This window comes from Crassostrea angulata, chromosome 1, assembly GCF_025612915.1.
Source record: "Crassostrea angulata isolate pt1a10 chromosome 1, ASM2561291v2, whole genome shotgun sequence".
NCBI lineage: Eukaryota > Metazoa > Mollusca > Bivalvia > Ostreida > Ostreidae > Magallana > Magallana angulata.
This window is the reverse complement of record NC_069111.1, coordinates 3,329,719-3,344,985: the sequence shown is the minus strand read 5'-3', so window position 1 is coordinate 3,344,985 and position 15,267 is coordinate 3,329,719. Positions and strand designations below refer to the sequence as shown.

The 15,267-nt window shown below is 32.4% G+C and overlaps 1 protein-coding gene across 1 annotated transcript in view; it reads left to right on the top strand.

Moving 5' to 3' along the window:
• The first annotated feature begins 7,701 nt into the window (after window positions 1–7,701).
• LOC128176411 (uncharacterized) overlaps window positions 7,702–15,267 on the top strand; it is a 25,535-nt gene continuing 17,969 nt past the window's right edge. The window contains exon 1 of the mRNA XM_052842719.1: window positions 7,702–9,450. Coding sequence (XP_052698679.1) covers window positions 7,825–9,450 — 1,626 coding nt within the window. The 5' untranslated portion in view covers window positions 7,702–7,824. The remainder of the gene's footprint in view (window positions 9,451–15,267) is intronic.

The following is a 15,267-nucleotide window of genomic DNA, read 5'->3' as shown; positions in this document are numbered from 1 at the left end:
TTTTCAAAATTCATTTCCGGTCGTCCGTTTCCTGTCCCGCGACGAAAAGCTTGTGGCATCGAAATCTCAGAAACGATTAAGACTTGAACATCCAAACTTTGTGGGATGATAGACTTATTGTAGTAGATATGTTTAAACTATTTTGTTTTGTTCATCGCAACTTCCGGTCGTCACTGGCGGCTCTTCCAAAATTATTTTATTTACGTATTTTATTTATTTACATAGAATGAATATTATAGTATAAATTCTTACATGTGTCATCTATGCGATGTTAAATTAACAAAAACATTCTACTTCCGGTGAGATATCTCAATTATCTCAGGTAGTTTTTTTAAAACAAATTTTGTTCCCACGAGATCTCAAAAACTATTAGTGATAAAGATACGAAACTTTCATGGATAATAGACATTTGAATGAAGATGTGTTTAACTGCTTTCATTTTGTCCACCGTCACTTCCGGTCCAAACCGGAAGAGTTCAAACAAATTATGTTGTTTATAAGTTTAACTGTTTTTCTTTGACAATTTTAAATAAATTGATAGGCAATAAAGTCCTGTTATCTTATGTTTAACAAATACTAACTTTCATTTTCATCAAGCACTTCCGTTTGTCTGTTTCCTGTCCCGAGACAAAATACTTTGACTCCTCGAGATCTCAAAAACGGTAATGACTTTAACAATCAAACTTTGTGGGATGATAGATCTATGTAAGTAGATGAGTTTACACTTTTTCGTTTTGCTCGGCATAACTTTTGGTCGTCACCGGAAGCACTTCAAAAATATGTTTTTACGTATTTAATTTATTTTTCGTAGAATAAAGACATTAGTATAAATCTTTACATATGTCATCTATGCAATGTTAAATAACCAAAAAAATCTACATCCGGTGAGATATCTCGATTATATCAGGAAGCTTTTTTTAAAACATATTTTGTACCCGCAAGATCTCAGAAACTGTAAGTGATCAAGACACGAAACTTTCACTGATTATAGAAATCTGATTGAAGATGTGTTAAAACAGTTTCATTTTGTCGACCGTCACTTCCGGTCCACACCGGAAGAGTTCAAATAAATCAAGCTGATTATCTGTTTAACTGTTTTCATTCGATAGTTTTAGTTACATCGGTAAATAATTATAATGTAAGATATGCAAGTAAACAAGAAATAATAAATTAAATTTTCATTTAGCACTTCCGTTTGTTCGTTTCTTGTCCCGAGACAAAAAACCTTATTTCGATGAGATTTCAAAACCGGTAACGAATTGAACAACCAAACTTTGTGGGATGATAGATCTTTGAATGTACATGTGTTAACACTATTTCGTTTTATCCGGCGTAACTTCCGGTCGTCACAGGAAGTACACCTTATTTTGATTTTATTAAAATAATTTGGGTATTTTGCATGGAAGTAACATTTTAGCTATAGAAATACAAAATGTCATCTACACATATGATATAAAAACAAAATAAGTTTTACTTCCAGTGTGACATCTCAAATAACTCAAGTAGCCTTCTTTTTAAAAAACAAAAGTACCTGCAAGATCTCAGAAACTGTGAGAGATCAAGACACAAAACTTATAATGGACATTTGATTGAACATGTGTTTAATAGGTTTCATTTGGTCTTACGTCACTTCCGGTTTTCACTCAAAGCGTTCAAGTAATAGAGGTTGTTTTTTTTAACTTTAGATTTTTTTAAGTATTTTACTCAATGTGATGAACAGTAACGTATCGTAGGTAAATGTACTAAAATATCTACTTTCAATTTCTTAAATCACTTCCGTTGGTTCATTTCCGGTCCCGGGACAAAAAACTTTTCTCAACGAGATATTATAACTAACAAAAATTTGAACATCCAACTTTGAGGAAAGACAAAACAATGTATGAAGATATGTTTACTATGATCTGTATGATCCGGCGTAACTTCCGGTCGTCACAGAAAGTACTAAAAAAATGACATTTTGTCTTTTATTTGTGTTTATATCTTGGGAATTCCTTTACAATATAAATTATATCTATTTTCTGTTGACAAGAGCAATGAATCTTTTGTACAGATTAATAATGAGAAACGGAAGACCTTTTTGTTGCTATAGCAACAAGAGTCTAGTTATTAATTACGTTTTGAAAGCCAAAGTGGTTAAATGATGCACATTTCCTTTTTGAAAAGGTTCGATTCCCGTTTTTTTGTAATGGTTAATTGAAACATTTGGAATGGATATCATTTTCCTTTCAATAAGTCGAGTATGTTCTATATCATGCATTATGTTGTGTACATACATGTACTTTCAGATAATGGATATTTATTATCATCTCAATCAACTTACACAGGTTCGATCTAATCAGCGGTATGACAAGCAATTACATCTTTATTATAAATAAAAGAATAACACTCATGGAAGTAAATGCAATATGTTAAGCGGCAATACCCTCTCATTGTATGTGATTTTGTAAACATAATTAATGAATTCTGTAAGAGTTACATAATAGTTTTATTTTCTAAAAAGTTAAACATTTATAATTTAATTACACGAAAACATCTTACTGGCTAGCACAACTTCAAAATGCATTAAATTTCAAACCAGTCCATGCCTGAATTCTCTAGGCGGTATTTCTCTAACAGGCTATATTAATTTATATTTGCACTTTATACATGTTGCATGCATATCTATGCAATAACATTCTTTCCCAAAGAAAAACGAATATTGTATTTGACAACATTCTACAATTGCATTTAGAATATTTTTATGCTGAACAAATTATCCTTAGTTAGTATGCCTTCTATCTCGTTATAATAAATATATGTCAAGGTAGCTCCCAGAATAGCTGGTGTAGATACACCACAAAATCTAAAAAGAAAATGTCCGTACCTCGACTTCGTAAAACTCAGAGGTCACTACATACAAAATGTTAGTGCCATTACCTTATTATAAACCAACATTTGCTCTATGTATTATTACCTAACTTTTTTGGAAAAAAGTATTTTAGTTTTTAAAACAATGTTACTGTTAAATCAAATAGGACAAACAAAACAACACTGCTATGTAATTAATACTTTAAGGAAAATGTTTTTTTAGTTTTTGAAACAACGTTACCGTCGACTTAAATAAGACAAACAAACAAACAAAACAAAACTGCTATGTAATTGATACGTTAATTAACTATGAGATTTGGCGACATTTCAATCTTAAAGAATCACGCATGTATAATTTTTAAAACATAAAAAAAGAAAAAAAATGAAAATGCAAATCATATTCAACTTTAACTTTATTTATAACAACAGTTTAGTAACGGCGAGAAATTCATGCACTGACCGCGAAGACAAACTAATTTGAATGTAAGCAATTACATATATGTTAATTAGATAATTATTAATGGTTATATACCAAAAACATCCAACTTGAATTCTTATGAAATTTATGCTGCCCTTCACTGCAGAGGACGATGTTTTGAAATCTGTAAAAATGTAATAAACTTGCAAATATGATTGACCTGTAAATTTTAACATCGATCAAAACTGAAAGCTGGTTTCATATTGTCTTATAGCCTGTTGAAGATCATAAACTTGATGTGAATCGTTGTCTTTGTTTAAACTGTCTCAGTTAAAATCAACTGCCGACAGTTTTTGCCTAGTTTTTGGTTGTGTAACGACTCATTATAGTCATTCGACAATTTAATGTCTGCAAAATGGTCGGGGATGTTTCAATACAGCTTTTAAAGGACATTTGCTTTCTTCATCAACATTTCCAATAACTAGTTCATAGACGAAGAATAAACATTGTGAACTCTATCGTTTTACGAGATTGAACCACATTTACACCGTTAAATTACAATGGTTTTTACTGGAACGATTGATTCTTAAATATTGCTATTATCTTATCATTTTTATAGCTTGGATTTCATTAATTATCTTTATATAAACAGATTACTGATCAACGAAAACCCTCACTTTTTAATACTAAGCGAAGCAGTAGCCCCTTGCTATCAACAACCGGGGCGATTCGCTAGAGGGTGATTATTTAGATATTTATTGGGTTTTTTGGATTATGTGGGGATTTTTTACTACGGAAATTTATAAATTTTCCGGACCCCCGACCCCCTTTAGATCACAGCATGCTTAGTTTGAAAAAATGTGTCTGATTGTCTGATTCTCTTGCCAACAGCATCCTGACAACAAAATATGTCAAACCACAAACTTCAGTGATTGCTATTAAATATGATTTGAAATGCTTTATTTGATACATTTATAGTCGGTATTTGAAATTTAAAATTTCATCGCTTGGTTACCTTAATCGTGGGATTGACAACATTGTGGGCAGAGTGAAATGATTTTTGGAATACATCTTTGATAAACCCCAGGTAACTGACCTACATTCGAAACTGGTAGTGGTTTACTACTAGAAGCTGACCCTGAAAATTTTAGTCTTCGATGTTTCCAAGCCCGATGTTTAAAATCTCTTTGTAATGTTTAGCGTAATTCAGTAAGCCCTAGAATCTCAAACCTAAAGATAACCACATCCCCATTTTTCACTATGGAAGAGGTTTAACACTTGTATATGTCCTTAAAAATACAACCCCTAAAAAGGAATAATACATTGAATTGTGAATTGCTTTCTATAGATCGCAGTTTACTTTAGAATTGCGGAGAGCAAACTGCGTTCCAAAAACCGGTTGCCGATGAAGCCTTTTTTAGTTTCTCCTACCCACAATTCACAGCCACATTACCCTAAATTATGACTTGGCAGGGCAACATGAAGGGAATGCAGAAGTCTTGAACAATGATAATTGATACACATTCCTAATATTTCCCAAACATTTGTTTGCAGTGCTTGCTTGCGTTACGATGATATCCTTCCCATGATGCCACTTTGACCACACACACAGTTACATGTTTACGTGTTGTTTATGGCGCTGATGGTCCATACACTTACATGTACCTACCGCTCGTAAACAACAATAAATAGAATTTACACCAACAAAAAAACAAACAAACAAACAAACCAAATAAAAAAACAAACAAAAACCAGAAACCAAAAAAACCCAATAAACAAAAACAAAACAAAGAAGTGAAGACGTCACAAAAAATGAAATATTGCTCCAAATTTAACACTTGGTAATAAGGTATTTCGCTTAACAAAGTTTAAAAGCAAAGAACAAAACAATTTAATTTTTTTGCTGAACATGAATGTTAAACAAAAGAATTTGGAATTATATTATTCAATATGCCAAATTGATGCAGTATATTGAGAAGCATGTACCATTACGTGCAATTTTATAATGGCACAATGCTAAATTGTAAGGAAGGCTGAATGTAGAATCCACAAATACAGGATAAAGCGAGGAAGCAACAGATAAAGCCTCAAATGAGACAGTTTACGCTTAGAACGAAGGAGTTTCATTTTATCGATATTTTAGAGCACAGAGCAATACAATTCGATTTTTTAAAGTTCACCATCCGTGTAAAACGAAACGGAATATGTTATGCTATAAAATAATACATCAGTGCAATGTATATTTATATCGTTTTTTATGTATACTGTTACTAACTTTTTAAATTTTCCACTTAAAATATAGATTATTAGCGAATTCGTTTTTTAAAACACCACCTGATGGTAAATTAAAATGTGAAGCAAAATGTCATTATGTGGAAAACTATTGAAATCAATATCATCTAAGGGGTGCTTTTTTGCAGTTCCTTTTTAATGGTTTTGTTACTGCGTGATTAAGAGAGGAATACGGCCATGGTCATTATAAAGAAAGAAAGAAAGAAAGAAAGAAAGAAAGATAGATAGATAGATAGATAGATAGATAGATAGATAGATAGATAGATAGATAGATAGATAGATAGATAGATAGATAGATAGATAGATAGATAGATAGATAGATAGATATTAATGAATGCAAAAATTTTAACCATGCACCATTATCAACAGTTCTATATTTATTATAATTTTGATTTGGTTTTCCTCATTCCGTGCTTCAACTCTCGTAAAGTGGTATGAATTTAAAAAAAAATTCAAATTCACATGTTTACTTGGTATTTTAGAATCCAATATCATGCTTCTAATTTTATGCATTATTTATTAGTCATACTTATTCTCGGATAACCTTGGAGTATGTTTTTTATTCATGTGATAAATATAAATAGAATATCTAGAGCAGTTGGCAATTCATCAAAACTGACCTAGTATTATAATTTATTATTTTTTTTTAAATTGAGAGTATACATATGTTGGTCTTATTGGGACTATATTAAAGATATACAAGAATGCAAATAGATATCATATTTATCAAATGCAAAATGATCTTAGAGGTAACGAAGAAAAACTTTTTTCTGTGCCATTTTATTTTAAAAAATTCATTGTTATTTATATATCGTAGTTACTCTGTATAATAGAGATTTCAAAATTGCACATCCACATTTAATTTTAAAGTAAGATATAATAATGAATTAAATGTCAGATGGGATATATTTGAAATTTACATTTAACTGTGTTTCTTAAATGTTATAAAAAAATAAGTTGTCCGCGCACAAGAGCCTATCATTTTCTCACGTTATTGTTTTGGGTTGCGAGTTTTCATATTTTTGTTTTTCACAAAATGCAAAATTGTTGAGACTTATGTTACGGAACGTGCAAATGTGTAGACATACAATGTATTGACTTTTATGTCCGAAGTCGCGGTTAGGACACCAACAGGCGGTCTGAAGATTTAGTAATTACTAATTACTTATAGAAGCGGGCTAATTATTCGGGATCTGTTTCCAAATAAGACCCAGGGAACGAAACAAATGCATCAATCCCAGCTGACAGTTCACACAATGACATTTTATTTCAGTCTGAAATATCTTTTGACACCTACCAATAAGACCATACAGCCAAAAAAAAATTTTTAATGAAATAAATTCAAATATATGCGCCGTGTAAATAAACATCATGTGACACTGGTGTTTTTACATGCGGTTTCTGGTGACCCTATATCTTTCGATCGTTAATAACGGAATAATGTAGATTGAAGCGTGTTTCTTTTACCAATGATGATCCGCTGTTGTAAAAGGTGACCACCTGTAATATCAGTTCCGTAATACGGATTCTATGGTTCCCCAGGAAGCAAAAAAAAATATTCCTATTGCAATAAATCAACGCGGGAAAAGTGTTACCTATAAATCAAGGTCTAGTGAAAAAAATTAAAGTAATGCCATTACTTTAATTGCTATCAACCGAAGTACTAGAAAGATTTGAATATCAAATCATTAATATCGCATCTAACCACCTTCAATATATGCGTGCGGACTTAAAAAATCAAAAATCAAATGTGTTACATGAAGGATATCAAACTTCGCTTACATCGGCAGATTCAGCGTTATCAATGTCATCTGTCGCCAGATAATCTGCGCATTAAAAATCTTCAACCGTAAGACTCTCGACCCCTTAACACTTTCGTCGATATTCAATTTTGAACAAAAGTCAATTCATTACCCCGATTTTCAAATATTTAAACCTTATTTTAAAACTGACCCTTTTATTAAAATTTTGGGGTCGATGAGCCACATTTTCCTCGCTGAGCCTCTGTCCCGATCCATTCACGTAACACAACAACCTGAGCCCGCTTCTGGCCTCGCTATCATGCGTGCTTTGCAACATCCGTTAGATACAGTTCCATAAAGCTGTGTCTGATGACCATATCGTCCATTTGATTGTGTTTTGTTTTAAGATATCGACACGTTTTGTTCTATCATTTGTCATGTAGGGTTTGAAATAATGCAGATATATAGAAATCTTATAACCTTCACAAACTTCTGATAGGTTCGAGGTGCTAGCTGTGAAACATTATGCATGATGGCAAGCTTTCACTGATGGATGACACAGCAGACGAAAACTGCTTTGTAACCAAATGTCTGTCTGATAGTTTTGATTTCAATGATTTACCAGATAATACGACTGATACCCACGCTGCCAGCCAGTTCAACAAGACATGCGCGTCTTCTTCGTGGTCGCCACGATTTGAATTTCAGAGAAAAAGAATTGGAGATCTCTGTCAAGATATCGGAGAGTTTTTTGAAAACGAAGCTGCAGTTAATTGTTTTAACGACAACACTAATCGCAGCCAATCAGAAGGGGTGAAAATCGAGCAAACCGCCGAGTTACCTGATTCTTTGCGTTTTTCGTCTCTTTCGTCAGTTATTCCAAATGACACCAGTACAGAATCCACATCGAAGACTCCGGAAAACCCCAAAGGCTCCTCGGTCGACGATTGTATTATAATTGACGACGATGACGTGGATACTAATGATGACGTCACTAAAACGTCATATAGAGGTTCAAGTGATAGTGACGATGTTCAAGGAATATCAAAAAATATTTTCACCGAGTTGTTTATCAATATTCCAAATCATGAAGTTTCTTGTTTTGATGACTATCAAGATGAAAGTATACAACTAAGAAATTATCAATCACTGTTAAAAGTATGTAAAAATGGTTCTGAGGTAAATGCATATAATTCTTCTAACTTTGATTCACTCAATGCAGAGAAATGCATTGGTTTAAGTTCACCAATTAAACCTGGAGATAAAGTCGAATTTATAAATGGCTCTCTTGTAAAAATTTCAAGTAGAAAGACAAGTGTTGAAACAACACGTGATAATCAGATAGACAATGCCCAGCACAGTCTTTTACGCAACAGATTCGAAATTAGGCAACCTTTAAGAAGACACTCTATTGACGACAGACAATTGGATAGGATTCGACAAACAAAGTCGAGGGTCCACAGTCGAAGTGTTTGTTTTCCCCACAGTAGATGTTGTTCCTCCTCGGGAAAACACGATGCTTTCAAAAGCAACATTTACCACTCCCCAAAGTTATGGTTTTTCTCAGATGACCAAAACTGGTATCGAAAAAGATATGGAGCTAACATACCCCTTCCATCTTCAAGAAACGTGCACGATATCTCCCCACCTGTGGCCCAAGACGTTCCGTTAAATGATGGTCATACAGTGCAACCATTGCAATCTAACAACGAAATCTTAAGAGACAGTGATCGAGGAGTAACAGAGACACAAACCACACAGGGCCTTTATGACGTAGGCGATTGGGAGGATTGGATGTGGTTGTGTGACCCCGGGGAAAACGACTCAAGCGACGAAAACGTGATTCTGAAACTGTTAGAGGGAAGTGATGAGGAGCAGGACGATGACAAACAAAGTGAGGCAAAAGACACGTGCCCAGAACAAGAAGAGACTTGCCAAGAAGACACATGCCAGGACAGAACTGATCAGAGCGAGGTAACGGACAAGGTCGTAGAGGAGTACGATCTTGTTGACCATCTAACTAACACAGATCCTTGTAATCCAGATGAAAGCGATATCGTTGACAATCTGACAAACACAGACCCGTGTGATGCAGAAGAAGACGATCCCCCAGAGGGTGCTCTCCTTGACGACCAGGACTGGGGTTGGTTGGTAAGTTTGAGCAATTTCATGTACGAATGTAATTAAGTGGGGCACATGGTTCAGTGGGCATACGGTATGTATTAAGTCGCTAACCCAAAATCGTTGGTTCGAACCCTGCTGTGGTGAATTGATGCTGGTTTGTGTGTTGTGTCTATAATCTTACTTGTGTCGGTCCATCTAAGCTAGCTGCAATGGGTATTGACTTACCCTAGGATTACTAGTACTAGTTACAAGTAATAGACTAATATACCATCGAGAAAAATAACTCATCTGCATAGCACACCAAAAACCGGATAAAGCACTGATCTAATGAGCCTCGTGGCTCGGGGAAAAGTTTATATTTTAACCAATCAATGCGTTTAATAGTAGATTCAATATGATGTGTATCCGAACAACGCCGACCAAGTACAATTGTATGATGTTCAAACAATATCATAGCTTTTATTTTGATTTTTGATCAGATTAAAATTCACTCCATCACCTTGTCACAAAATCCAAGCGTTGTAGTAAAGGATTTCACATTTTTATCAAATTAAAAAAGGTAGATTTAACATCACATTAGAATTAGGATGTCAATGTAATTTGATCGCCCTACATGTACACCAATGAATCAACTACCAAACATTGCATTTGTCGCTGATGTTGTTCTTTATATACTTTTCAACAGACTTGGGGCGAATTACATGGTAAAGTTATGCATTACAGTTCCATTACTTGTATTGCTTATGTGGCTTTACACATTACTAGCATTACTTTGCAAACATATAATGGATTGCAATACATTACCATTACCTTTAGTATTACACAATGTCTGCTATTCAATGTTGTTGGAATTTAGTCGCATGTGATCATGAACTGTTGTTGGAATGTCATTAATTCATGGTAAAGCATAGCGTATGGTCTCCATAGTCACCAGAAGTGTTGGGACACCCAACAACAGCTAGAGCTGTGCATCCAGACATTTCATAATAGTACACCATCTGTTAACGTTTTCCTATTCAATCTAAATCTATAAAGTGCATGACAGTATGTACATCTGTATGATGGTTTAAAGTTCTGCATTAAGGACATTCAAATACTTTAAACTTTTTTGTTTGCTTTTGCCAGGAATAAAGTGACTTAAATAAACTTGTTTTGAAAGGTTGGTGTTTTAAGATCATTTTAATCTGGTTTTATAAAGGAAAAATCGGTTATTGAAATGATGAAAATGGCGGGCGGTCGGGCGGCTGCCAAAAGGGTACTCCTATTGTACGGATAACTCCTCTTTCAGTTTTCAAGTTAGGAAATTGTTGTTTTGTAGATAAATTATACATATATCAGAGATGTGCATATAACTTTGATTTTGATTTTTGATAATTTATGAGATAAAAAAAAATACCAGCTGTTGAGCCTAATAATTTTATCGAAGAATATTGCATATAGGGTACCCCTATTGTACGGATAACTCCTCCTACAGTTTTCAAGATAGGAAGTTGTTTTGCAGATCAATTAAACATATTTCATAGATGTGCATATAACTTTGATGTTGATTTCTGATTATTTATGAAAATAATAACGGCTGTTTAACTTAAAGTCATTTAAGTAATTTTCTCGGAGAATATTGCGTATAGGGTATGCCTATTGTACGAATTTTTTTCAAGATAGAAAAGTTGTTATTTAGCAGATCAATTACACATATTTCAGAGATGTGTAAATTACTTTGATTTTTAATAATTCATGAAGAAAATGCTACCTGTTGAACTTAGTTATTTTTGGCAGAATACTGCATATAGGGTACTTTATTTATGATAGGTAGAGTTTATTAATTCAGGGTTGTCGCATAGATTATGGACTCTGGTTCACATAAAAGAAATCCCGAGTTGCTGTCATATTGACAGCTTTTTATTGTTGATTAAATCAACTCCGTTGAACCTATCCTGTACTGTCGTTTTTCTTTTTGATGTTGCTGAAACATCTAGAGCGATTCTGAGCGGTCTATTTCGTCTACTGATTCAACAGAACGATTTCATGGTTCAATTCAATTTTGTTGTTTCATTGTGCTCAAATGCTAGATATTATTTCTTTGTATACAGACATGTATGTGTCACTCTGCACTGTTTGCAAAGTAAATATTAAAAAAAAAACAGTGTTCGTTAGTTACTAGTGCCAGTTTTCCCAAATTTTCGTCACCCATTGTTTTAGAATTAAAACTTGTTTTTAAAGAATTGCCATAATATAGCACTAGTTATAAAATATTTATACTAGTATATTATCTTTGTAAAAAACGGTGACAATTATTGCGACAGTTCTTTGCAAAGATATGAACTTATCCTTGGTAACACTGTGAGATGGTGATGTACATGTTGTCTTATAAAAGACAAATATGTTCCCTCGTCAAAGACAAGACAAAATATGTAATCTTGTCAAAGACGAGACTAAATAAGTTTCCTCGTCAAATACAAGACAAAATACGTTTTCTTGTCTAAGACATACAGAATATCTATCCTCTTCTTAGACGAACAAAATATTATCTGTGTCTTTGATAAGACAAAATATGCATCCTTCTCTTAGACGGGTCAACATATGTAACTTTAATTTATCTAGATATTTAATTATGATTGCAAATGAATATAATCACCGTACATAAAATGTAAACTAGATTTTCTTCATACACAATTTTTTTTTTATGGTTGTATTTTGAGGGTTTTTTTTCTTTGGGGGGGGGGGGGGGGGTTTATTTCGTATTCCATTATTTGTTTAGACAATGGAGTCATAGAAAGGTTTGAATTAGAATTGTTTATAGATGCAACCTATTTCTTACTTAATGGGGCATGGTCACGATTTTGGTCAAAAATTAATTTTTCGCTTTTGATGTTTAAAATGCTTCAGTAAGGCGTTTTAATAGGCAACCAAAATTTAAGTGTCATTTGTTGAATTATAAGCGAGTTACAGAGCTTATAATTCCTCGCTATGTAAACAAAGCTTTTGTTTACATTTTGAACGTCGAAGTGAAAATTCCAGTTTTAGACATAAAATGAATGTGTTAATCGTTAGAAACTGTTTATTTATACTTAAATATATTAGAATATAGAAAAATCATCTTGAAAAAGATTTTTTACTGGTATATTGAACCTATGTAAACAAAAACAGGGCACGAGCCTTGTTTACATGAGCCCTGTATCTTGCTTAAAACTCATCGACGGGCACCCGAATTTCATTTGATCATTAGAACGCATTCATAAAGCATTGTAAATAATAAAAACAGAAAAATAAAATATGACCAATATCGTGACCACGACCCTTTAATCTCCAATGGGAATATGTACTTCTATTGATTAAAATTTATTTGAACTCTAACAATTGAATTAAAATAATAAGCTTTTGTTTCATATGTCAAAACAAATCTAAGAATATTTTTGAATGAAAAGGTAAGAAATAGAGAAGGTATAATACATATTTGAAGATTATGGAGATAAAGATTTTTATATGAAGCAAAAAACTGAGAGAAGTGATAGATGGTATCATCAAGTTGCACTTTGACCTTTAAATTACATTTATTTCGAACACAGACAAGTGTCTGATTACAATGTATATCCATGAAGATTTAAAAAAAAAAACCAGGTATTTTATGTTAAAGAATGATATTAAATCTGTAGAATTTGAACATGTAGAGTTTTGAAGATATGGATTTTTAAACATCAAATTTTTATTAAATTCTACATTTTTCATATGAAGCAAATAAATAAAAAAAAATTTTGTCTTCTGAAATTATTAAATAAATGACAATTTACGAATACAGAATTAATAGATATCAATCATTTTATGAATATTTAAAATTTACCTAATGTAAAAAAATATTTACGAGTCCAATTTGCAGTTGATTTTACGTTCAATCATTGAATAAGTCAATATCATGAATGAGATTTATAGCATAGATTTAAGGATACTTAAAGCTTCCGAATGATTAAATCTGAAGAATATTCATCTTCAAATTTTTATCGATTTTGTAAGTTGTTATAAACTTTCAAACTTTATATGCGCTTTGTTAATACATCAAGTGCATGTATATATGCAGTTCTACGTCTTGCTATAAATATATACACACGCTTGTTATATCACTTAACATAACGAAGTGAAATACATCAACTGGTCTGTCGTTTCATAATCTGGATGTACTTATACATGTATGAATTACAACATAGCACATCATTAATTCTTTGATATAAACGATGGCTTATTACATCTACGCCATTCACATTGTATAATTTACAAAAAAAACCTTTAAAACACGATAACACGGGTGGAAAAGATGAATTTATTTTATAATTAATAAAAGTAAATATATAACTTGCATAAATGCTCTCAATCACAATTAAATTGTATCTTCGATTTTAGTAATGCATATAATAATTTATTAACCTCAGCAAAGAATTTCCAAAAACCTCAAATTAGGTTCGATTTTTTTTTTAAATAAGAGGAAAATATACATGTATATATAAATTATGAAAATACAGTTTTGTCTGATTGTTCGCCAGATACATTTTAGACATATGCTATGCCGGAATTAATTAGTATTTAAAGGAAATGTAGATGACTTTGTCATCATTTTTGACAAATTTAATATATTTAAATAAACTAGTTGGGATGATAATAAGGTCTAGATTTATGGCAGATTTTGTCAGTGTAGACAGGTTTCCTTATTATAGAAACATAAGCAGGAAATATCTTCCATTAATTCACCAAGGGCTTGCAGTCATATTCTTATGAAACGGTTTGCATCCATTATTATGCTCTAGAAACAGCAAAAGACCGAAACTTGCTATTTTTTTAACGTAGCTAAATAATATGAAGTTTTGTTGTTCGAAAACAAATAACAAAACAATATGAGTTCTAAATCTTTAAAAGGTTTGATGTCCCAGGTCGCCACTAGATAATTAAGTCAGAAAATAAATGTCTTCAAATCACAGAAAATAATTTTCAATAAACATTGATGTATAGCTTCGTAAAAAACCCTTGTTCAAACTAAATAGGGTGAATGAATTCTGATAAATATTTTAAAATGCAGTCAAAATCAATTGTGACTTTGTAGTGAATTTTGTTAATTTAGATTGACCTGACCGCGATTCTGTGAATTTTATCTTATATTGTGCATCCAAACACGGGAAAACAACAGTTACAGATCTGGTGTGCTTGCATTTACATGTTCTGTCTCTAATCGATCAGAAAAAATTCTGTACGTCCATTTAGCTTCTTTTTTATATAGTTTAAATCAGTTTATGTTGCTGTATAAATACAGGTATAATAGATTTTATATGAGACCTTATAGGAATACCATTACAGCCTGGTAGTGGAATCAATATTGTAAAAACATTAAATAGGAATAAATCATAGTATATAGATGAACAAGAAGCTTTTTCACGCCCATGAAAATATTTTTCTTTAAAAACAAATCAAAGCCGAAGTTTAAAGATTAAAACAAAAACCGTTTAATATATTTTTTAAATGTAGGAAAATTATTTCTATGAAGCAAACTGCCGAATTTGACTGCTGGGAAAATAAACGTAATAGAATTAATTATTATTTTTTTAATTAAACAAGTTAAATAAAAATATCTAAAGTGACGGAGATGAATATATACCATTCGGGTGGTATCGTTTCGGCTGCAGAATATTACTGCCGATTATGAATTCGACAGAAAAAGCCAACTCCTTCCCACAGGTTACAAAACGCTGGAAGGCAATAAAACTGATTATATATGATTCAAATTTCTACAAGCCAGGGTGATATGCAAATAGGCCTACAGAAGTTGGGCGAGATAGTATCAACACTCACTGAAACCTAGACCTC